The sequence below is a fragment of the Nomascus leucogenys genome, chromosome 4, assembly GCF_006542625.1.
Source record: "Nomascus leucogenys isolate Asia chromosome 4, Asia_NLE_v1, whole genome shotgun sequence".
Classification (NCBI taxonomy): Eukaryota; Metazoa; Chordata; class Mammalia; order Primates; family Hylobatidae; genus Nomascus; species Nomascus leucogenys.
This window is the reverse complement of record NC_044384.1, coordinates 22238679-22263089: the sequence shown is the minus strand read 5'-3', so window position 1 is coordinate 22263089 and position 24411 is coordinate 22238679. Positions and strand designations below refer to the sequence as shown.

At 48.5% G+C, this 24411-nt stretch overlaps 1 protein-coding gene across 1 annotated transcript in view; it reads left to right on the top strand.

Annotated features, from left to right (window-relative positions):
* The first annotated feature begins 1525 nt into the window (after positions 1-1525).
* ONECUT2 (one cut homeobox 2) overlaps positions 1526-24411 on the top strand; it is a 56056-nt gene continuing 33170 nt past the window's right edge. Inside the window, exon 1 of the mRNA XM_030810095.1 lies at positions 1526-3104. Within this exon, the coding sequence (XP_030665955.1) occupies positions 1877-3104 (1228 nt within the window). The 5' untranslated portion in view covers positions 1526-1876. The remainder of the gene's footprint in view (positions 3105-24411) is intronic.

The window sequence follows — 24411 nt, the reverse complement described above, 5'->3', positions numbered from 1 at the left end:
TATCAAGTTTTCTCTAACAGCTGGAAGTGGTTGAAGGGCGCTGTCTTAAGGAGACCTCCTGCTCTTCTTTTGACAGCTGATCAAAAGAAAATAGGTCACGCTTCTCAAACTTATGGCCACCCTGTCCTTAATTACTGTCTCTTTAAACAAAGGCAACATCTGCGCAACCTCAGCTAGCTTGAATCTTCGGAGGCAAACAGAGCGCAACCTGCTTCGGAAGAATCTGTTACTTTTAAGGCTTTATGCCGGGGGTTGGCCTCTCTGTCTTCAACTACCCCTCCACCCCCACTCGGGCTGCAGAAATCTCCAACTCCTCTGTCCCCCAGTTCCACTCCCACCTCCAGACCTGGGGTTGCCAAACAACGGAAATTCTAGGAAGATGTAGGTGCACTTTTTAAAGCCTTGGCTTGCGAGCGTTCTCGGGCTGGCCGGGGCGCTGGTCATTTCAGAAACAAGGTTTGAATATGCAGATGTCAGCCAGGACTCCTTGTCTTCTGCCCACCGCCGTTCCTCTCCCGGGATTCGAGAGAAGCGGGAGTGTGTGTGTGTGTGCGCGCGTGTGTGTGTCGCGTGTTAGGAGAAAGGTCCGCGGTTGCCCTCTCAGCTGGTTTGCTTACTCTCTGCCCCCAGGAGAAGTTTGCTCACTAGAGACACCAGCGACCCTCCTCACCTCCACCCCACCGGTTCTACACTCTCCCCACTTCTTTCCAAGTCGCTGATGCAGAAAGCACTTGATCACCTTGAAACGGCAGCTCCCGAAATTCTAGTTTTGTTTTGCAATCTAGCAGGGCTCTTCGGAAGCCTCATAACTGAGATTTATGGGCTCACCGGGTAATTAAATGATGTTATTGTGTTAACTTTGCATGCATTACGGCTGCCCGCGCCGCTCGTGGGCCGCCGGCCGGCAGCAGCTCGCTGGCAGCGAGGGCGCTACAGTTGCTCTGGCCGCGTAGATTATGCACGCCCCGGCCTCGGGAATTTACCATGCATTAGAATACATTAGCGCCTGCATTTTAAAAGACTAAACTATTGGCTCCCTGCTAGGGACTCTCGGGAAGTGGCTTGTTAGTGACGAGTGTTTGTCTACACTGGCACATAGCGGAGTCTTTTGCTCCCGGCTTACTCGCCTCCAGGAAAGCTTCGGGGTGAGGCGAAGGCGATTGAAGCACTGCCCCTTCCCCCAGATCGCAGCTGCTCAGGGGGGACACAGCACGGCATCTTTCTCCGAATCTCTCTCGCTCGCTCGCACTCCAGCCTCCCTCTCCCCAGCGACCCCCCCTTCCCCTCCCTCCCTCCCTCCCTCTCCTTGACGTTTGATTCCAGTAGCAAAGGAGGTAAAAAAGGCACCGAGCCGTCAGCCAAACCTGAAAAGCGCGGCCCCGCCCCCTCCACAGCCACTGGTAGCTTCCTGTGGAAGGCCCGCCTCCTGGGGCAGCTGCGGCCTCGGAGTGGCTGCGCGTGGCGCCCGTCGGGCGTGGCCCCGCCCCAGGTCCGGGAGGGTAGGTTGGCTGCCCCGGCGAGCGGCAGAGCCCTTCTGGACAGCTCCCGCTCACCCAAACAGAAGACGTCGGCGCCGGAGCGGGCTCGGACATGGCAAGGCTGCGAGCCGGCCCGAGCGGCGGGGCCCGGTGATCCCTCCCTCCCTCCCCGTCCCCTCCCCTCTCCCGCACGCACGCCCCGTCCGCCCCCACCCCGCCCCCACCCCGGGCGAGCCCGCCCGCAGCCCGGGGCGCACACCCGCACGCGCGCTCCTCTCCACTCACTCCCGCACTCCCGCGCCCGCCCCCACTCCCGCGGCCGAGCCCCGCCACGCGCGCCTTGCCCGCCCGCCGTCCGCCCCCGCCGCCCCTGCCGCCCCCGGGCCCCGATGGACTGAATGAAGGCTGCCTACACCGCCTATCGATGCCTCACCAAAGACCTAGAAGGCTGCGCCATGAACCCGGAGCTGACAATGGAAAGTCTGGGCACTTTGCACGGGCCGGCCGGCGGCGGCAGTGGCGGGGGAGGCGGCGGGGGCGGCGGGGGCGGCGGCGGGGGCCCGGGCCATGAGCAGGAGCTGCTGGCCAGCCCCAGCCCCCACCACGCGGGCCGCGGCGCCTCTGGCTCGCTGCGGGGCCCTCCGCCGCCTCCAACCGCGCACCAGGAGCTGGGTACGGCGGCAGCGGCGGCAGCGGCGGCGTCGCGCTCGGCCATGGTCACCAGCATGGCCTCGATCCTGGACGGCGGCGACTACCGGCCCGAGCTCTCCATCCCGCTGCACCACGCCATGAGCATGTCCTGCGACTCGTCTCCGCCTGGCATGGGCATGAGCAACACCTACACCACGCTGACGCCGCTCCAGCCGCTGCCACCCATCTCCACCGTGTCTGACAAGTTCCACCACCCGCACCCGCACCACCATCCGCACCACCACCACCACCACCACCACCAGCGCCTGTCGGGCAACGTCAGCGGCAGCTTCACCCTCATGCGCGACGAGCGCGGGCTCCCGGCCATGAACAACCTCTACAGCCCCTACAAGGAGATGCCCGGCATGAGCCAGAGCCTGTCCCCGCTGGCCGCCACGCCGCTGGGCAACGGGCTAGGCGGCCTCCACAACGCGCAGCAGAGTCTGCCCAACTACGGTCCGCCGGGCCACGACAAAATGCTCAGCCCCAACTTCGACGCGCACCACACTGCCATGCTGACCCGCGGTGAGCAACACCTGTCCCGCGGCCTGGGCACCCCGCCTGCGGCCATGATGTCGCACCTGAACGGCCTGCACCACCCGGGCCACACTCAGTCTCACGGGCCGGTGCTGGCACCCAGTCGCGAGCGGCCCCCCTCGTCCTCATCGGGCTCGCAGGTGGCCACGTCGGGCCAGCTGGAAGAAATCAACACCAAAGAGGTGGCCCAGCGCATCACCGCGGAGCTGAAGCGCTACAGTATCCCCCAGGCGATCTTCGCACAGAGGGTGCTGTGCAGGTCTCAGGGGACTCTCTCCGACCTGCTCCGGAATCCAAAACCGTGGAGTAAACTCAAATCTGGCAGGGAGACCTTCCGCAGGATGTGGAAGTGGCTTCAGGAGCCCGAGTTCCAGCGCATGTCCGCCTTACGCCTGGCAGGTAAGGCCGGGGCTAGCCAGGGGCCAGGCTGCTGGGAAGAGGGCTCCGGGTCCGGTGCTTGTGGCCCAAGTCTGCGCGCCGAGTCACTTCTCTTGATTCTTTCCTTCTCTTTCCTATACACTTCCCCTTTCTTCTCGTTTTTATTTTTTCTTCCATTTTCTCTTTCTCTTCTGCTCTTCCCCTACTTTCCCTTCTCCCTTTTTTTCTTACTCTCTCCTTGTCCCTGAGCTTTCATTGACCGACTCCCCCCATTTCATTTGCCCTCCTCTCAATGTGCCAACCTTTGCCCTCTTTCCGATCTTCCCAGGTACTGGGAGGCGGGATGGGGGTGTGCGTTTTCCTCTAGGAGCCCTGTCTTTCCAAGACTCACAGAAACCAGGACCTGCCCTTATTCAAAACCCCATGCACTTCAAGTCTTTTTTAGACAACACATTTCAATTTTCCGGGCTGGGTAGTCTCCCTGTGCAGAGGCAGTTGAGAGGCTTTGCTCTGCAGAGGGAAAAGAGCTCTCTACTCTCCCACCCACCATATAAGCAAACTTATTTGGTTATTGGCCGAAGGCACAGCCTTGCCCGCGCGGGGAACCGGCGGCCAGGATACAGCAGCGCTCCTGGAGCCCATCTCTGGCCTTGGCGTTGGCGCAGGGACTTTCTGACCGGGCTTGAGGGGCTCAGGCCAGCTCCAATGTCACTACCTACAGCGAGGGCAGGGTGTAAGGTTGAGAAGGTCACATTCACCGCTTTGGGAGGACGTGGGAGAAGAGACTGAGGTGGAAAGCGCTTTGCCTTGCTCACCGGCCGCCCTTGCCCCGGTCCCAGCGTTTGCTGGGATTTGCCAAGATTTGCAGGGGCTCCGGGAGACCCTGAGCACTCGCAGGAAGAGGTGCTAAGAAATTAAAAATTCAGGTTAGTTAATGCATCCCTGCCGCGGGCTGCAGGCTCCGCCTTTGCATTAAGCGGGCGCTGATGGTGCGCGCCTGGCGACCGCGGGGAGGATTGGCGGCCCGCGGGAGGGGACGGGTAGAGGCGCGGGTTACATTGTTCTGGAGCCGGCTCGGTTCTTTGTGCCTCCTCTAGCGGCCAAGCTGCGAGGTACAGCCCTCTATTGTTCTAGGAGCACAGAAACCTCCTGTGTGGGCGGCGGGTGCGTGAGCTAGAGGGAAAGATGCAGTAGTTACTGCGACTGGCACGCAGTTGCGCGCTTTTGTGCGCACGGACCCCGCGCGGTGTGCGTGGCGACTGCGCTGCCCCTAGGAGCCAGCCACGGGCCCAGAGGGGCAAAATGTCCAGGCCCCCTACTGGGAAGGACACACTATACCCTATTGCAAGCCAGGGTGGGCGGCTTCGCATGGACCTGGTGGAGGGGGGTATCTTTCAGGATCGGCGGGCGGTCTAGGGGAACAATTCGTGGTGGCGATGATTTGCATAGAGCGGATCTTGGGATGCGCGCCGTTCCGAGCCAGCCTTGCACAGCTCGCTTCCGGAGCTGCGAGCTCAGGTTTCCACCCCCGATCCCCCGGGCTTTCCTCGCACCGCTGAGCCCAGCTTGTGGGGTGCACTCGACCGACGCCCGACAGGGCTGGGGAATGTGACAGGCAGTAGGTTCACCCGGGCTTGGGGAGGGGGCGTTTCCGCTTTGACAGCATTTTCCTTTGCCGTCTGCTGGTGGATTCCTATTCCCAGTCGGTAATCGCCCCGCAGTGTTGATCTAAGAAGGTAAAGAAAACCAGGTTTCCCTGCAAAAAGCCTCCCCCAAATCGGCGGACTCTGGATACTGTGAGTGGATTTAGAAATTTATGTAATCTTTCTCCTTTAGTTTATTTTTCATCCTCTCCTACAGTTTTCTCTGATTTGCTGTTGGTTCGGGGCAAGATAAAGCAGCCAGTAGATAGTAATAATAATAGCGGCGGGAAATAAACTGGAGGCTTACTGATAGTTTTTAACATTTTGTCATAGATCCCCCCGAATATCCCAGTCCCTCGCCGGTGGGTTTTAATACCCCCTGGCTTCTTGGGCACCGGGAACCAGAAGGAACTTGGCAGCTGGTCTTAGGGGTACAGTTAAAGGCAGGATGACAGCTATTCTACTCCTGCTCATCTCAGAGCGCTGCCGCCCCCTCATGCCGGTTGCGCAAAGAACACAGCTTTTAAAAAACACGTGCCTTCTGCCCATATAGGTCTGAAAGTGATGAAGAAAATAATGCTTCGCCTATTAGCGAGTTTCAGCTTTTAAAATGATCCCAAGCATTGCTGAGATGAGAAAGCGTGGCATCCCGGGGGTCCTCAGCCCCACCCGCGCCCATGGTGCAAGTCTCCAGGGGCAGGCCCGGGAGAGCACTGCCCACTCCGCTAGATTTTCCGCAGAGGATCGCTGAAGCCGCCTTCGTGGGAGACAGAATGCCTCCTCCAGCGAGTGGAAAAGGCCTGCTGAGGACCCCGCTTTGCTCGAGCATTCAAATGTGTGTCTGTTTTATTACCCTGGGTTGAAAAGGGACAAGAGCTTTAGCCTTTTTATCTGGCCATTTTATCAGCAACTACAAGTGTGTTGAGTGGTTATTATTACATAGGAGGCTTTTCAGTTTGGGGTCAGTAGATCAGTCTCTTCAGACACTGACGCAGAAGCTGGGACTGGTAAGTAGGTATTATGTGCTCGGAGCGCTAGGGGACAGGAGCAAATGGAGAAGAAAAGCGGAGGCTTTCTCCGCCCGGAGTATCGATCGGAATCCCCGCCGGGACGCCGCAGAGGGCCCTCGCCGTTGGGCCCCGGGGGTTTTAACAAGCCCAGCGGCTCCACAGGCGGCTCGGCCGGACTCCCAGACCCGTGCCTGGAAGACACCGTCCCTGCCCCCCTCCCGCCAAACCTGCCTCTTCTCTTTCTCTCTCATAGGTTATAGGTTCCCTTTCTCTCTCATTTTGGCCCCGCCCCGGGTCCTGCCAAACGGCCAAGCAGGCCGGGGTTTAGGGGGCTCAGAGTGAAGAGGTCTGATTTGGCCAGCGCCGGCAAAGCTCACCCTTAGGCGAGGTCACAACGGAGGCAGGGCCTTCCTCCCCAGCCTGCCGGTGTAGTCACAGCCAAGGGTGGCACTTGAAAGGAAAAGGGAGAAAACTGCGGAGAAATTCAGATTGCCCCAACATTAAATTTCAGAGAAATTGACTCCAAATGCACGGATTCGTTCGGAAAGGGCGGCTAAGTGGTTGCAACCTCGCCCGGTCGGGCCTTCGCAGAGGTTCCCCAAGACCAGCCCTTGCAGGGCGGTTTTCAGCAACCTGACAAGAGGCGGCCAAGACAAATTTCCGCGGGTTCGAGCACACACTCTCGGGCGTTAGGCCCCAGAGACCTCTAAACCAAGCACAAACAAGAAGGGAGTGAGAGAACCCAGGCTAGAACTTGAACGGGCGTCCCACTGAGGAAGAGCAAGGCCTCGGTGGCAGGCATGGTTTCTTCTGACGCCCGAAAATCGAGCAGAGCGCCCGACTACATTTCCTGCAGAGGTTTCCGCCTCCAGTGAGCCCGGATCCCCCAGCGGCCTGCCCGGAGCTGGTCTCCAGTCCCCGCCGTAGTCCGACGCACCGCCCTCTCCTGGCAGCAAGCTCCCAGCGGCCAGTCTGAAGCCAATTCTGTTCAGGCGGCCGACGGCCCTTAGCCAACCCACCATGATGTCGCCTGGGCCACCTGACGCCCGCAGCGGCGGGACACGGCACGGGCAGTGCGCAGTGCCTCCTGCTAGGGGCACCGCGTGCGTGCTTGTCTCCCGCTGCGCCGGGGACGTCCTTGGGTGACACGGTCCGCTGGGCACCTCCCAAGCTAAGGAAAGCGGACCCCCTTCGCAGAATCTCGCGCCCACCGCCCAACCTCCCACCTCGTCTCTCGCTGCTAGGGCTCCCGACTCAGCCCACCTCTCCTGGCGGTTTAGTTAGGGATCCGAGCTGGAGAGGCTGAACGCAACCCGTGCCAGTACGGAACAGACGATATGTTTGCCTGCTAGCTGCTTGGATGAATAATTGAAAAGTTCGCTGCAGTCTCTGCTTCGTCAAGTCCCGGGTGCCGGGAGAACACCTTCCCAACACGCATCAGGGTGGGCGGGAGCGGGCAGAGGAGGCAGGACCCGAGGGAGGAGAATGAACCCGAGCACGAGAAGCAGCCCAGGCAGCCAGGCGCCCTCGATGCGAGAGGCTGGGCATTTATTTTTATTCCAGGCTTTCCACTGTGTGGTTATGTCACTTTCTCAAACAAATGTGTATATGGAGGGAGATCGATGCTGATAATGTTTAGAAGATTAAAAGAGCATTAATGCTGGCAACAATAACGTAAACGTGTGGACCCAGATTTCATTGATCTGGAACTTGATCCGGCGCGTTTCCAGTAAGCCCGACGGCGCGCTCTTCCCAGCAGAGCCCTCGCCAGCGCCACGGCCCCGCGGCTTTCCAGCGGTGCCGCTTCGCCAGCTCTGCACGGGTTCTCCCGCCTGACCGCAGCTCCTCCCCCGCCAGGCCACAGCCCGCCTCTACTTCCCCGAGGTTTTCTCCTCCTCTCGCGGGGCTCCCTGCCCTCTGCACACCCGCCCCCACCTCTACACCCCCCACCTCTACACCCCCCCACCTCTACACCCCCCCACCTCTGCACCACCCGCCCCTGTGTGCACACACCGCTACTTGCTCTTCCGTCGATCCGCCTGGGCGGCTGGGTCCGCGAAGCCAATGCGCGGAACGGTGCCCGAGTCTTCCTAACTATCCTGTGCCTGGCCGTTGCCACTGGGCCCTTGTGACTAAGCCCAAGTTTGAAAATAACGTGGCTAAAGCTGCCTGCTAACGGCAGAGCTTAATCAGCCGCAGATCCCCTCCCATCCTCATCGGTTCTCGTGCTAAAAAGGCTCGCGCACACTTTTTACGCAGGTGCATTCGTTTGACAATTAAACGTGGCCCTAGTAACAAAAGCCTGAGCTTCATCCCTCTGAGTAGCAGGCTCTGCGCTGGACTGGTCGGGTCTAACAGGGAGAATCTTGTGCCCTACCTTGGCTGGGACAAGAAGTTAGAGAAGCAAACTGGGGAACCCCTGCCCCACCGCTTCCCACCTCCTGGACGTCCTGTGCCGAGGCCCGGGTCACTGGCCCATCGCAGGTAAGGAGGTGTCATGTGGAACACCTGCATTGACTGGAAAAGAAAGAACTTTAAAGCTCTTCCTTCCCGCTTGTGGGGGACACCACCACACCCTGCCAACCACTCCCCTGGCCAAATGGTGGCTTGTTTTTCCAGAAGGAGCACTAAGGTGAATTTTATGGAAAAAAAATAAAAGAGCAGGGACCGAAGTGGGAGTAGGATGAGAACTAATTCTTCTGGTACTTTTTTCTTTTTGAAATTATTAATCCCTCCTGTTGAAGAAGGCTGAGCTTTTCCAACAGCGGGTCTCAATCGGGAGGGAAAGCAGTGTTTTCCAGCCTTCTCCAAGAACAGTAATTAATAAGAGGAAGGAAAAGAGAGATGGGAAAGCAAGTCGTGCATTGTTCTGCTTTGAGTTGAGGCAGAGGGTAGGCTGGTGTTTCTTCCTCATCTTCCCACTAGTGTTCTTCCTTAAGTAACCACCTTGGTTCCTAGTCAGAAAGTGCCCTGCCGGACCCTTTTAAACTACAGTGAGATAGCTGGGTAATCAGATACGTAACTAAGGAGGAGAGTAGGTGGTTTCCCTTTGGTCTGGCAGACAACTGGCTCCCTCCCCACAGCCCCCACTTGAAAGACTCCTAGGCTCTGGTAGGGGCGAGTGGGTCTTTAGAGGATAGAATCATAGACTCTCTCCTACTCCCATCTTAGAATTCCAAGATTGGGCAGGATTCCTGGTGAATGGTGAGGGCTGGGCAAAGGATAAACTGATTACCCCAGATTCTCTGTCCCCACAAGGCACCAGCAGCTGTTTCACTCTCCTTTTGAGCCAGGTCTGCCCTGAGATAACAGCACCCTAGGCCAGTTTTACCATCCCAAGTGCCAGACTTCATCCCTGAGGGAAGGAGAGCCAGCCTCTCCTGCTGTCTTCAAACCGAGGCTTCATTTTACAGTCACCCCCTGATGTGAGAGAGAGCCTCCCCACCAGGTTTGCTGTCCTTTAGACATTTCCTCTCTTCAAAGAAGAGACCAGAGGAACAGGACCGAAAAACTCTCAGGAAGAAAGTCCTGGGCTCCACACTCCACGGCTAGTGGCTGGGTTTGGCAGAAACTGTCTTCATGAAAAGTGGTATCATGGAGGGGGATCCCTGGAGCAAGGAAGACCTCAAGGGAGAAGCAGAGAGATTTAGTTTCTGGGTTCTTGTCAAAGGAAGGGAAATTAGGAGGGAATAAATAGAAATAATTGCCTGTATAAAGGGCCCTGGGGAGGAGGGTGAAGATGGAGGCACCCTAGGCCTTAAACTTCATCTAGACTCCCTGGGCTGTGCTGACTTCTGACCCTTTTAGGGACCTTTGTTTTTCCTGACTTGGGAAAAGTTGCTTCCTCCAGGGAGACAACTCTTCCTAGAGGGGAGAGTCCCTAATGAGGAAGCCCTCTGGGGTGATTTATTTATGCTGTCAGATATAGAGCTCCATCAGGCTAACTCACCCTGTGGGGCCTTGTCACCCCCTCTTATCACCCAGGCTTTTTCCCTAACCAACCTCAGTGCCTTTGGTGCAAAGGCTTTTTGATTTCCCAGTCTCATTCAAGGCAATGGCTGATAAATGTGCATAAGTTTTTCTAGGGGCAGGTGGGGAAGAGGTAGGGATGTGGATTGGGTGACCCAGCCCATCTAATGCCTGACATGGTGCAGATGGGCAAGACTTGGAGGCAGACTGTGGGCTGTGCAGATAGAGATAGCCTCACTTCGGGAGTAGGATTCCTAGAAGCTGTGGACGTTTATTATGAAAAACTGTCCCACACAAATTGTCCCAGAGGGCAGCGAGGCTCTGCATTCCACCTCGGCGCCTCTTTCACCATTTGAGGACCCATTACTCTTCTGTAGAAAGCAGACTTTGTTTGGGTTGGAAGCACACCTCCAGTGTAATTTAATCAGCATTGGACTTTGGCTCTTGTAATCAAATATACATATACTTTCTCCAGCAGGAAGAAAAATAATTTCTCTGTAACTGGTATTGACTTGAAGTCATGTCATCTCTGGAAAGCATCACATTTTTAAAGGGAAAGGTAAAATTAAGGGGAAAAGAACCCTCAGTGGTTTGCTTTGTCATTACTAAGAAGAGCCAGTTACCACTTAAGAAAGGGCAGAAGAGGCATTCCTAGAGCACAAATACTTGTGCTGCTCCAATTGTAGATATTTCGTTTACAGTTTTTTCTGTGAAATCAGCCTCAGAGATGGTTAAGGATAGGAAACTAGGTTGACTGGCTCGCCAAATTCTAGAATGCAGGCTTTATTACTTACGTTGCATTGACATCCTTGAAGGAACCTGTTTGACGGCTCATTTTTCTGCCCTATTTGGAGAGGCCACAGGCAGCAGCAGCTCCTTGAGTTCCAGCAGGATCTGGGTGGGTAGCAAGCCTTTCCTTTTAAGGGTGATTGGCAGCCATTGTCAGCTTGCTTCCCACTCCACCCCAATGCCCTTGAGCATGAAGCTCTGCCCTACCGTGTCCTCCTGGAGCAAGCTTGGAGTCCCCACCCCCCAGGGTGAAGTTCTGGGCTTTGCCCAAGTTGAGTCTGTTAGTGAATCTGTTGTAAACACAGATCCATTGATTTGCATTTGTCAGAGAGTAAAGCTAAACCAGTGAAAAGAGAAGCCCTTACCCTTTTATGCAGGGCCAGGGAAACCTTTCATATTGATCCTATTGATCCAACCTTTCCCTTTAAGGAAACCACATAGTTAAAGACCCTCGTTCAATAGATTTACCCTTCGTGCTTGTGATATTCCTTTAAGTGTTCTCATCTAGGATAGCTGGGCATTAAGCCCATGCTCCAAACCAAACAAAAATGAGAAGGGGGGTGGGAAGAGAGGGGGTCAGGAGGCCGAATTGTGGGAAGTGAAATTAAATCAAACTGAAATGTGTAATGACCCAGTTGGGGATGTTTTTCTCATTCTTCTTAAATGACATGCAGGGATAAAGACAAAATAGATGCATTCGGCATCTTTTTTTTTTTTTTTTGAGAAAAGAAAATCTGCTTATATGCCTAGAGTGAAAATGTCTCAGGAACATCATTTTCTACTGTAAAATTATTTCAATTAAACCACCAGTTTGCTTCATTAAGGTTGGTACACTTAAAAGTAGTGATGTTGCCGCAATTATTTTGGTTCATTTGTAGCAAATCAGAAAAAGGATTGCCCCCAGAAATGCAGTATTTTGGACTCTGTATATGAGCATAAACACTGAAGTCACTAGAAAAGAGAGAGGATTTGGAGTTTCTGTGTTCTGATGAATGTGGGAAGCAGTGGGTAGAACTTTTGTTGTGGAGCAGAGTAGATGGAATAGGAATTGCCAGATATTGCTCAGTATCCCTCTTGCTTGTAGATATGAAAATGAAAGTCTCATTTGCCTCCAGAACCATAGGCATAATCCATTTCATTTCTTCCCTGATCCTTTTTTCCTCTCTAAATAGCATCCATTTGTGATTTTTTTCAACATGGTATATGACCTATTCCTAATTGGCTATCTCTTGCGTTGTTTTTTTACATTCATGTTTGTTTTATGTGATTGAAAAATATTAATGATTTCGTAGGTGAGCTAATGTATTTATCTGCTGAGCGAGTTCAAAGGGCAGAGTTCAGCTATGGTTCAGGTTAATTGAACAGGAAGCAGTGAGCTCTCCAGGCTGTGTTGAACAAGGGATCAGTCCCTTAAAATATCACCCTCAGCAAACACAATTTCACTGTATTCATCCTAGAGTCTGATGTAAGAGGCTCAGATCAACTTGGATCACTTGTTTAAAAAACCAAAGCAAAGCACAGTAACTGCAGCAATACCCTGGAGTCCCCCTCGGGGAAGAAGAGTTTTCTCATTGGCTAATTGCTTTATTGGTAGCACTGACCTGCAGAGCAGCTGCAGGAGCCTGGATGAAGGCTTAGGCCTCAGAATAATGTGCTCCATTAGAACAGGGCAAGGCATTTTTTGTTTACTCAATTGGAGCTCCCTGCAAAGTGCCATTAACCCCGGCCCAACTGCTTGTGTGCTGCAAAAGCCAAAGGTCACGCCAGTCAGTCTGTAGGCATAGCAGCTCTGCCCTGGTAGGAAGGTTGGGGGTGCATCCTGCTGGCACTGCCCTCCCAGGGGCTTGGGCCAGCCCTCTGGGCCCTTTCCAGAGTTTTGACTAAAGCAAGCAATTGCACAACTTGTTTACATTTCCCAACTGCTGAATCATGTTTGGATGATTAAACAGTTTTGATCTGAGCACCATCAATCACAAACATACAGAAAATCCCCCCACTGCCCCTCTATTTTCTATTTATGTTCCCTTCATTACTGTGCATTACAGTAGACAGAATTGTGCAAACGGTGCTTTTAGCAGAAATATAGTTTGGATAAGTGCTTGGATCAAGGGGAAGACAGACCTCCAAACATGGCTGGGGGGCTGTTTGGTGGAAGAAAGGTTTCAAGTGGAGTCGGGGAGCACAGTCAGGGCTTCCACCGCCAGCAGGTGAACTAGAGTGCCACCTGCCAGGAGTCTTCTAACTGCACTAAGCCCTGCACCTCCCACAAGGTCCAAGCCCCTTCCTTCACTTTGTTCCTAATATCTTTGTCCCCATTCCCCACCCTCCAGATCACTACCCATGCAAGCATTATCTTCCTAGAAGTAGCTTAAAGGGCTTTTTCCTGGTCCTTTGAAACTGTAACCTCTGCCTCTTCTAATTCATTGCCAAGGAGAAATCAACAGTTCTGCTGTCATAGGTGAGGTGATTTGCCCATCCTGCACATTGAGGTAATAGTCTCCTGCTTAGTTGGACTGTGCCTGGGGGAGGAGAAGCAAAGAAAGCAAAAAATGGCCGTGGGAGGGAAAACGAATGATTATGTGTGGAAGAAAAATGGCTCCGTTGATTGTGCCAGTGAGGGCTGTGCCAACTGTAAGGTGTTCTGCAAAGATAAAATATTGTACAAAGGAGAGAGGATGGGAGAGAATTAGCATCTACAGGGAGGACATCGAGAAAGAGATATGCCAAATCAGCAAACTCGAGTTGGGCTTTGTGAAATCCCCTGGAAAGAGAAAAAGTGAACCAGCCGTTGTGCAATTGCAAAGAAGTGAGCCAGTGAGCTAGACTTCGAGCCAGACTGTGGAGCTGGCTGTAGCTCTGTGGGTGGCAGCTATTTCCACACTTGCTTCACATGGACCTCTGCCTGGAGCCCCTTGGTAGCCGAGCGCCTATGGGTGGGTTGCTGCCTCCACGCCCTGGCGCAGGCTTCAGCACCACGAACAGCGCCATGGAGGAACGATGTCTGAGCGAGTTGGAGATGGACCCTCTACTGCGGTTAAATCCAGGCAAGAGCCTTAATAGTACCTCCAGCTCTGTAGGTCTCAGTGCCCCAGTGCAGAGCCTCATATTTTCCTCTGGAGCCCTGTGGCTTTTCAGTTCTCTGTGCGAGATCAGCGATAATAAAGGGAAGAGGAGGCGGCATCTGTGTGAGAAGACAAAAGATGCTGAAAGACTCTTTCCTTCTGAAGAGGAAGAGCATTACCACCGCTGGGGGGCGGGAGATTGAACTATTTTTCTCCATGTTGCTGCCTTCTGCAGGCGTGATTGCCACCCTCAATGGGATATTTTAGATTTAGGATTTCCTTTCAAGTGTTACTGTCTGCCTGCCCCCACGCCCCACCCTCCAGGTATACACAAAGGGATGCTTTTGTTTCCCCAGTTGCATGCTCCTGATTTTTGAAAGCATGAATTTCATTATATTAAACAATATTCTCACATTATAGCAGTAGTAATGTCACAGGGAGAGCCAACTGTGGAGCATCACCACCTTCGATAAATCTAGAAACTGGATTTGATTTGTTGAGAGCCTAGTGATGAGGCTCTTTTTAAGAAAAACCTTGTCACTGCTTCTATCCCTGACCCCCTACAAAGGGCCAGAGATGTTGAGTGACTTCCTCCAGGCCACACAGTGGAGTCATATGGCACTGGCCAGGGTGAGAACTGACAGTAGGCACTGACCTCTGGCCTTTTTCAATCAGTTGCTCTGCTTTATTTCTGTTTTTATTCCAGAGAAAAGAGATAGGCTGGTCTTTTTGGTCAATGATTGAGCACAACTCACATCTCTTTGGGTTTCGAGTAAAATGGCCCTTGACTTCTCAAAGCTAATTAAAATGTAAAACTTTCGCTTTATTTCAAGTAACTTGAGTTCAGACCTAATTTATTGCTAAGGTGGTTCTCAGGGAGGTGGAGCATTGGAACAGACAAGTATGTCTCCCTTAAAAGTCAAGAGTATGATAAATGAGAATTTTTTTTCCCCGTGACAATTTATCTTCAAGTTCCAGGTAGCTCTTGTGTAAAAGGAGGGAAAATCCAGCCCAAAAAAAAACAAACCTGGTAGAGCATTCAAATTTGATGTTGAAAAAAATGTGTTTCTGTGTGTCTAAATGCCCAAAATTTTGTTCTAAAAATAAGCAGGAACATATCTGAATCAGATATAAAAGTGGGTGTTAAATATATTTTGTAAGCTTTGACTAAAGAAGTTTCTTCCAGCTGTGTAGACTTTGAATCTGTGGACATGCCTTTCTCAGGAGTTGTTGGGTTCCACTGTCAAAACCTTTTCCAGTAAAACATGGATTTGGTGACAGTAAGTGTAACCTTTTTGGCCTACTTTATATGCATCACTGCATCTTACTAAAATGAGGCATTACACTCTACAAGGACTTGTACTAAATGCATTTCCTTTGTAGTGAACTCAATATGCTTTTGAAAAGATATTTTGACAGAACTGCCACATAAACAAGACCTTTTCTATTATCTGTTTTGACTCTAAATACTGAAAAATGTGTGGAGTAAGATAATTTTATGCTTTTCTGAATTAGTGCCATAGATCCCCAAACCTAAAAGATGTAGGGGAAAAATCCTTGGATGCAATTGCCTCCTAATGTATACCAGAGTTCATTTCAGTTCATGTTCAAGGGACAAGAGTGAATTCTGTATTCACTTTCAATGACTAACCCTTCTCATCCTTTCTTTCATTCTTCTGAAGAGGAAGAGGTAGACTTCCTGTTGAAGACCAAATCCTCTCCTGCCTTCTCAGGACCCCATTTTTCCTATATATATAGATGTCCCTGCTTTTGTGAAGTTTTCTCTGTCCTAAATTGGGATCTCCTTGGACCATCCCTCCCTTTGCATTTAGAACATAGATAGGTATCGCCTGCTGACTTGTCAGTGTCAGCCCATTAGATTAAGATCCAGAAGAGGAGGTTGGATACAGCATGCAGGAAGCAGCCAATAAATATCTGTGAATAAGTTAATAAATACTTTTCTTTTATATGACACTGTTTCTAGCCATTGTATTTCCCCCATATTATTGTAGATGGCATCTGAACAGGAATCATCAGCCCCAGAACGTCATTTAGGAGAAGCATTTCACAGTGTCAAGTTCTCATCAATGTCATTTTCCTCCCAAATTACGATATTATAACTGCGTATTAATTTTAAGGGAATCTCAAAGTAGGGTTGAGTCTTATCCAAATCTTCAGATTATCGCCAATGGAGCAAGAGATGTGAAATGATCATCACTAGACACTAGACTAAGGACCCATTTTGCCAGTTGGCTCTAGTTCCCCCAAAGTAACCCTCCCCAGTCAGTCAGTTCTCCCCGTTTTCCTGCTCAGACATTGTCCTCACTGTCCTGTCCATGTCTTTGCACATTCCGTTCCTTCTGCCTGGAATTCCTTATCTCATCAGTCCCTCTCCAGGTCCTATCATTCCTAGCCACCTCCAATCCGCCTCTGAAATCTTCCCAGCTAACTTTGGCCCATTCCTTTCTCTTTCTTTCTGAACTCGATTTGCAATCATTGCAAATGACAGAACAGCCTTTTTGGCTTTGGTCTTACATTGCTCTCTAGGTCTTTTCTGTCTCCCTTTCTTCCACATGGCTCTGGAGGGGAGATAGCACATATTTGAGTTCCCCATGACTGCTGATCCATGGCTGAACCCACACCAGGTATTCTTTTTTGAGTAAGTCATTTGATGGCCTCCTGTCTATCTTTACAGAAGCCCCTATTCTCAACGAGAGAATAGGTTGGGTATGTTCACTTACATCTATCATTCTTTTCCAACTTCTTCGCTTAAAAGGGGATATTCTTTTCTTATTTTATTTTTTTGAGCTGGAGCCTCACTTTGTCATCCAGGCTAGAGTGCAGTGGCGCAATCTCGGCTAACTGCAACGTCCGTCTCCAGGGTTCAATTGATTATCCTGCCTCAGCCTCCTGAGTAGCTGGGATTACAGGCACCTGTCACTATGCCTGGCTAATTTGTGTATTTTTAGTAGAGATGTGATTTCACCGTGCTGGCCAGGCTGGTCTCAAACTCCTGACCTCAAGTGATCCACCTGCTTTGGCCTCCTAAAATGTTGGGATTACAGGCGTGAGCCACTGCACCCAACCTGAAAAAGGGGTATTCTTTTCTATAAATGCTTTGGTCATTGATGGAAATATTGGCTTACATAATTTAAAATGGATTTCTATGTTAATCTGAAATGAGACATAAGCTTAATATAGAGAAACAGGGCTTGTGATGTCTTCGTTAATAGCAAAGGTTGTTCTGCTTCATACAAAGTGGAAAATTTTACCCACCTCAGGGCAATTGTGCCAGCAATCATATCAGCAAATCAGAGGGACTGCTTTCCTATTTTAAGTCATTTTAATTATCAGTAAACTAAACTTGCATTTAAATAGCCATTACTTGAGATACTGCAACTGCTTAGGTTGTGAATAACGTAAAGTTACCTGTGAAGAAAAAAACCAGAGGTTAATATTTTTATGTTTTTATTTTATTTTTATTTTATATTTTATTCTTTTCCTTTGATGAATCCATTGCTGCCTACACTGTACTGAACTAAGTAGTTAGGAGTGAAAATATATTAACTAGCCCTTGTCCCTCTTTGACTTTACTGTATATTTAAGATTTGAAAGGATATATCCTCACTTACCTTTACAATATCCATATGGAATTGAGTGAGAACAGAGTTTATTACTATCTCAACTTTAATTGGAAACTGAAACTAAGATCATTTATTTGCTATACATCTTATGTGGAATTTATATATTGCCTTGTGATATTTCATCTTTTTTACAGTTATGTTTTGACATTCATATTACATGAGTAACAAATTATGAAGACTAACCATTTATGAACAGAATTTAGTGTTAAATGAAAGCATTCCAGATTTTTATTTTCTGTTGCCTTGAGTTGAATGCCTTGCTGTGCTGCATGATAACTAGGTAAGCAATTGACCTGTGTGACTGTCATTTTTGTGCCTTGCATAACCAAACCAAGTTTCCTCTGACACTGAGGCAGAGACAGGCAGGGTTGAGCTGGGCAGGAAGCAGCTCTGAGGCCTCCCTGAAGGGCCTTAGACTCCCAGTGGGGGAGTCAGAGGCCACCCTGTTCTCTTTCTACGGCACCATAGCCTAGACATGGCTGGCACCAAAGGCTATACACTTCTTTAGCCTCCTTTTCTGCCCTGTTCCTAAAGGAAGCAGCTGGGACCAGAAGGAGTCCATATCGCTAGCCCCACTCCTCCCTAACCAGTTCTCCGTCCAGAGCCTTAGATTAAGGCTTGCATAGGCAGATTCTGGAAAGTCCATTAAAAGGGCAGGGTGTGGAGTAAATAGGTGATTGGACTGGAGGGTAAAGGGTGGAAAATTCACAGCAGAGACAGGTGGACTTTTCTAAGTGGATAAGCTACACCAACTCATGAATCCAAGTATTCCACCCCTGGAAAGCAAGAGGTGAAAGTAAATTGGTTCCATTGGTGAAAGCAAATCACCTGCCTGAGCCCAGAGACAGGGTGGAAAGGCTCTACAAAGTTACATGGCAAGAAGCATGGGCACAGAAAAGGCAAGCATGAGGAATTGGGGGCAGGGGGGTTGGTGTTTTTGTTTGTTTGTTTTGTTTTGTTTGCATTCTACCTCATGCCATGTATTTTAGGTCATTTATTCTTGGAAGATGCCACTGCTATGGTGATACACAGACATCAAGGATGTCCAATAGTATAGGGCTAATTTTGGCAACAGACAGAAGATAAGTGTGGGGGTATTTCACATTCATAAGTAACAAACCTATGCCCACCTGGACAGGAACCATGCCTCTTTGTACTGTGACTGTTTGTGACACGCTTGGTCTTCTCGACTAGATCATAGCAAGCAGGGACCCTGAGCTTTGTTCTCCTGCATATTCCCTTTAGCCCCACCACAATGCCTAGCACATAGATTGCACTTAGTAAATATGCAAGGATGAATGATCCCCAGCATCCCACTGCTCAAGTGTCCCAATGGGAGATCCCCTCAAGCCCCACCAGGTGATTGCTTGTAGCTCAACCTGTATTTTATTTTATTTTATTTTATTTTATTTTAGAGACAGAGTCTCACTCTGTCACCCAGGCTGGAGTGCAGTAGTGCAATCTTGGCTCACTGCAACCTCTACCTACTGGGTTCAAGCTATTCTCCTGCCTCATCTTCCCAAGTAGCTGGGATTACAGGTGCCCACCACTATGCCCAGCTAATTTTCATATTTTTAGTAGAGATGGGGTTTTGCCATGTTGGCCAGGCTGGTCTCGAACTTCTGACCTCAGGTGAGCTGCTCACCTTGGCCTCCCAAAGTGCTGGGATTACAGGCGTGCACCACCATGCCTGGCCTCAACCTGTATTGTAAAATAGGGTTTCACTTTAAACTTTTAAATTTTGCTCTACTACAATAATTACCAAATTCCAGGGGAGCAAAGGTCCAAGCCTGTTGCCTACAGAAGTTAAGGCATCCAATTCGTATCTCAATTATTTTGTGTTAAGAAAATCTAAACAAGGCAAACACTGCTTAGGGTTTACCAATGAATATAGAAGCAAGTTGGAAGTGGTATCAAAAAGATCAAAAGGTTTGCTCATTTATGACTTTAACAATGTCTAAGTTTTTTTAACCTTAGATTCTACATCTGGAGCATACTTTTTTAAAAATCATAAGCAGTGTTAAAAAATACTTGACAGTTTTGTCTTTATTCTTAATGTGGGTGTTAAGGGATGCTGTCCATTAGTGAGTATACCCCAGGTCATGTGTTTATTGCATCCTCCTTCCCTGCCTGTCCCCTAATGATCTGGTGCACAGAGGGCTACTTGAGCTGACTTATATGGATCTCAGTTGCTGTCATTTGTGCATACTTAATTCAGAGAGGTGATCACGTTGATTTCCAAGACCCAATTTTTAAGACGTAGATATCTTAGCTGCTCTGACTATGTTGTCTGAATGGGAAAACACTTTAAGCCTTTGGAAGCAATTTTGATGGACATTTCATTGTTTTCTATATTACTCACATAATTAAATTTCCTTCACGTCAAAGTCTGTTTAAAATTAAATTGAGAAATATTTTTGAGTTCCATCGGGCAGATAACTTTGTTTAGCTAGATTTGTTCTGCATACATATGAAATGGCATCCTATGAATCAACTCCCAGTGCTCACAGTTCCCCTGAATGTGAAGAAATGGTGCCCTTAGTAGGCAGTTATAGTCTCCTGTAATCCATAACAAGCTATCCCTAGTTATTGAACATGTTTACCCTGTAATCCCAGAAAGTTCTTGTGTTTTTATGCCTATGGTTTGGCAGGCTGATTTATTCAGATGCTGATCATTGTGAACTAAATTCATAACTTCTTTCATGCATTAGCTGGAGTCATAGGACTCTTATTTACAGACTCACAGTCCAGCTCACAGCAGCTAGCTTTCTTTGGGTCATACTGGAGTCTTATTTGCATGGCCAGAGGGGTAGAATTCCAACTTGGGTTTGAAAGCAAATAGGGTAAATTATCACAGGATGTATTCCCGTGTGCATCTCTGGAAACAAGACATAGGAACAAACCCTTATTTTTCAACTCCACCCTCCCTGATACTGAGGACAGAAGAACAAGCCCTCCTCATCTTTTATCCTGCCTCTCCTTGAGACAGCCATTCCACCAAATTCTATGGCAAGGGAATCTATGGTGTTAGAGCTGTAATTGAAGAATTGGCATTCCATAAACGCTGCTTTAATTTTTTTTTAAAAAATTGTTACAAAGAACTGCTTTTTGTTGCATTGTTAATTAGCCTTTGAACATTTTTATTTCATTATAACCTTCAAGGTCTGCCAGGGTCTTTAAGGTTTCTTGTTTATGGCTTTGCCTCTAAATAACAGTAGGTACATTGTAAGGTTATTGTGAGCCTTAAGTAAGTTAATGCATATAGATGCTTAGAACAACTGGTAAATAGTAAATACTTGCTAAAATAGCTGCCATTATTATTGATTGGTTAATTTTTTGTAACTTCTCCATATATCAGCAGGAAATTTGGCCTGAGTCACCAATGTTCCCATAGTTTTTGTATATTAAGAATATTGCTTGGCATTGTCAATGACAGCATGAGCCAAACAGATCCAGTTTGTATCTGAGCCACCACTTACTAGCTCTGTGATGTCAGGCAGGGGACTACTCTTGAAGAGCCTCAGTTCCCTCCTCTGTAGGAGGAGGACAAGGTAGGTCCTGACATTATCTGGTTGGTGTACAGATTAAATGAGACGCCATAAGGGTATATGGCACCTGGTACATTGCCTCCTATCTCCTCAGTTCTACAGTTAACATCCTATTACACATGGGCACATCTGTACTTCAACATAAATTTTCTGTCATTTTTTCAGGTGAGATTTAGGATGAGTGAGATTGCCAGACTCTACACTCATTACTGGGCATGCTCTTTGCAAACTAGCCAACCATGCAGGTGTACTATTTACTCCTCACCCCCAGTGTCCTTTTAAGACTCCCTTAACAGTTATGGACATTTTGCTAAGCTCATGCTTAGAACCCAGAAGTTGACTGTGCACACAGTAGGTTCTGACTGAATCCCTACAGGCTTAAATTGGAATACAGTCCATTTTGCAAGTGTGGTATGTATTGAGCAGACATTCTATATTTGATGGAAGTTCACATATAAAAATGGCAACTGAGCCAACAAAACTCACATCATCTGTCTCTATAATGATCACAGGTTTGGGGGGCCTTATCAGAAAGTTATTTTTATAGACACCCAGGTGGTCATGAGATTTAAAATGCTAAGGAGAATGGCTTCCTCTTTAACCTCTTTTCTGTTTTTGATATGTCTGGGCCCTGCTTCTTTATCTTGTTCCCCAAATCCATTCACTTAGGTTCTGACTTGGCTCCCTAGAAAGCTCCTGTTTTGGTTCACACCATCATCTTTATTCCCAAATTAGGATCCTTAACAAGAAAATTTATTTAACAAGAACAATTTATTCCCAAATTAGGATCCTTAACAAGAAAAGAGAAAAGAAAGAAAACCTATAGACATCCAGATGTTGCTTTTTCTAAAGTAACAACTTTATTTGATAATATTTTGAAGCGATGGGCCACCAAATTCTCAACATGCAAGTTTATTTAAACAGTCTCTAGTATCCTTTCCTGACCCCAAATTACTTTCAAGCATTAATTGTCCTAGTGGTTTCATGACCACATTATTTCATATTCATTAGTGTTTTCATGAAAAATTATAACGCTAATTAGAGTGGCTTCCAGTTAATTCACTTGGTGATTCATTGCTCTCTCCTTCTTGGTGATCTGCATGTGGTCATCCTGGAGAAAGCATCCAAGGGTAATTGCAGCTCTATTCTCTGAGTAATTGCCTAATGCCATTAGTTCTGATCCACAGGAGCATCTCGGGAAGCTCTGATGGGGTCTGGTTACAGCTGCACCCTCGTCCTGCCCTTTGGATGCAGGGAGAAAGGGAAGCCTGCAGTGAGGACTGGTCCTCCAGAGGGGTCTAGGGAAGCATAGGGGAGGGACGTCTTAGAGAAAAGGAAGTAGGGGCAGGGGAGGGAGCTCAGGGATTTGAACATCACTTTAACATCTTCTAGAACCTGGGGTAAGGACAGGATAGAGTAAAATCTGCCCTGAGAACTTGCACATAGAGTAAGGAAGGTGGTTTCTCTTCAGTTTCAGCAGACGTGTGGCCAGGCACTGAGCTGGAGTTTGGAAACCCGGTTCCCTCTCAGAGCTCTGACATCCAGTTCTTCCAATTGAAAGTTTATTTGACCTCATTCCCATTAGGATGGCTGCTGTCAAAACAAAATGAAAACAAAAAATAACAAATGTTGGCGAGGATGTGGAAAAATTGGAACCTTGTGTGCTGTTGGTGGGACTGTAAGATGGTGTAGCTTCTATGGAAATAGTATGGCAGTTCCTCAGAAATTTAAAGTGTGAATTTTCACATGACCCAGAAATACCACTTCTGAGTATATATTCCAAAAGAACGGAAAGCAGAGTCTGAAAGAGATATTTGTACACCCATGTTCGCTGCAATGTTATTCACAACAGCCAAAAGGTGGAAGCAACCTAACAGTTCATCAACAGGTGAATGGATAAAAATATGGAGTTTTCATGCAGTGGAATATTATTTAGCCTTAAAAAGGGAGGAAAATCTGACATATACTACAGTCTGAATGAGTCTTGAGGATATTAAGCTAAGTGAAATAAGCCAATCACCAAAAGACAAATACTATATGATTTCACTTATATGAAGTATCTAGAATAGTCAAACTCACAGAAACGGAAAGTACAATGGTGCTTGCCAGGTGCCTGAGAGAGGGAAATGGAGAGTTGTTTAATGGGTATAGAGTTTTAGTTCTGCAAGATATAAAAGTTCTGGAGATTGTACAAGAATGTGAATATACTTAACACTATGGAGCTATAACCTTAAAAGTAGTTAAGATGGTAAATTTTGTTGTGTATATTTTACCACAATTTCAAAGAAATATTATTTGTTATTTATATTATAAATATAATTGCTTGCTCAATTTTTAAAAAAATTAAAAATAGAAAAACAAAAAGCCAGGTGCAGTGGCATGTACCTGCAGTCCCAGCTACTGGGGAAGCTGAGGTGGGAGGATTGCTTGAGCCTGAGTTCTGGACTGTAGTGCCCCACGCCCATCAATGTCCTCACTAAGTTCACCATCAATATGGTGACTTCCTGGGAGTAGGGTATCACCTGGTTGGTGAGGGAAAAAACAACTACTGCCACGTTGCTTTCCGTTCTTTTGGAGTATATGCTCAGTAGTGGTATTTCTGGGTCATGTGAAAATTCACACTAAATTTCTGAGGAACTGCCATACTATTTCCATAGAGGCTACACCATCTTACAGTCCCACCAACAGCACACAAGGTTCCAATTTGTCCACATCCTCACCAACATTTGTTATTTTTTGTTTTCATTTTGTTTTGACAGCAGCCATCCTAATGGGAATGAGGTCAAATAAACTTTCAACTGGAAGAACTGGATGTCAGAGCTCTGAGGGGGAACCAGGTTTCCAAACTCCAGCTCAGTGCCTGGCCACACGTCTGCTGAAACTGAAGAGAAACCACCTTCCTTACTCTATGTGCAAGTTCTCAAGGCAGATTTTACTCTATCCTGTCCTTACCCCAGGTTCTAGAAGATGTTAAAGTGATGTTCAAATTGCTGAACTCCCTCCCCTGCCCCTACTTCCTTTTCTCTAAGACGTCCCTCCCCTCTGCTTCCCTAGACCCCTCCAGAGGACCAGTCCTCACTGCAGGCTTTCCTTTCTCTCTGCATCCAAAGGGCAGTTGGGTTTGCTCAGTAGTGGGATACTGCCTGTGAATAGCCACTGTACTCCAGCAGCTTAAAACTCCATTGCTTAAAAACATTTTTTATCAAAAGTTCTGCCACTCCACTGTTCACAATAGCAAAGACTTGGAACCAACCCAAATGTCCATCAGTGATAGACTGGATTAAGAAAATGTGACACATATACACCATGGAATACTATGCAGCCATAAAAAAGGATGAGTTCATGTGCTTTGCAGTGACATGGATAAAGCTGAAAACCATCATTCTCAGCAAACTATCGCAAGGACAGAAAAGCAAACACCGCATGTTCTCACTCATAGGTGGGAGTTGAACAATGAGAACACATGGACACAGGGCAGGGAACATCACACACTGGGGCCTGTTGTGGGGTAGGGGGCTGGGGGAGGGATAGCATTAGGAGAAATACCTAATGTAAAAGACGAGTTGATGGATGCATCAAACCAACATGGCACATGTATACCTATGCAACAAACCTGCACGTTGTGCACATGTACCCTAGAACTTAAAGTATAATAATAAAAAA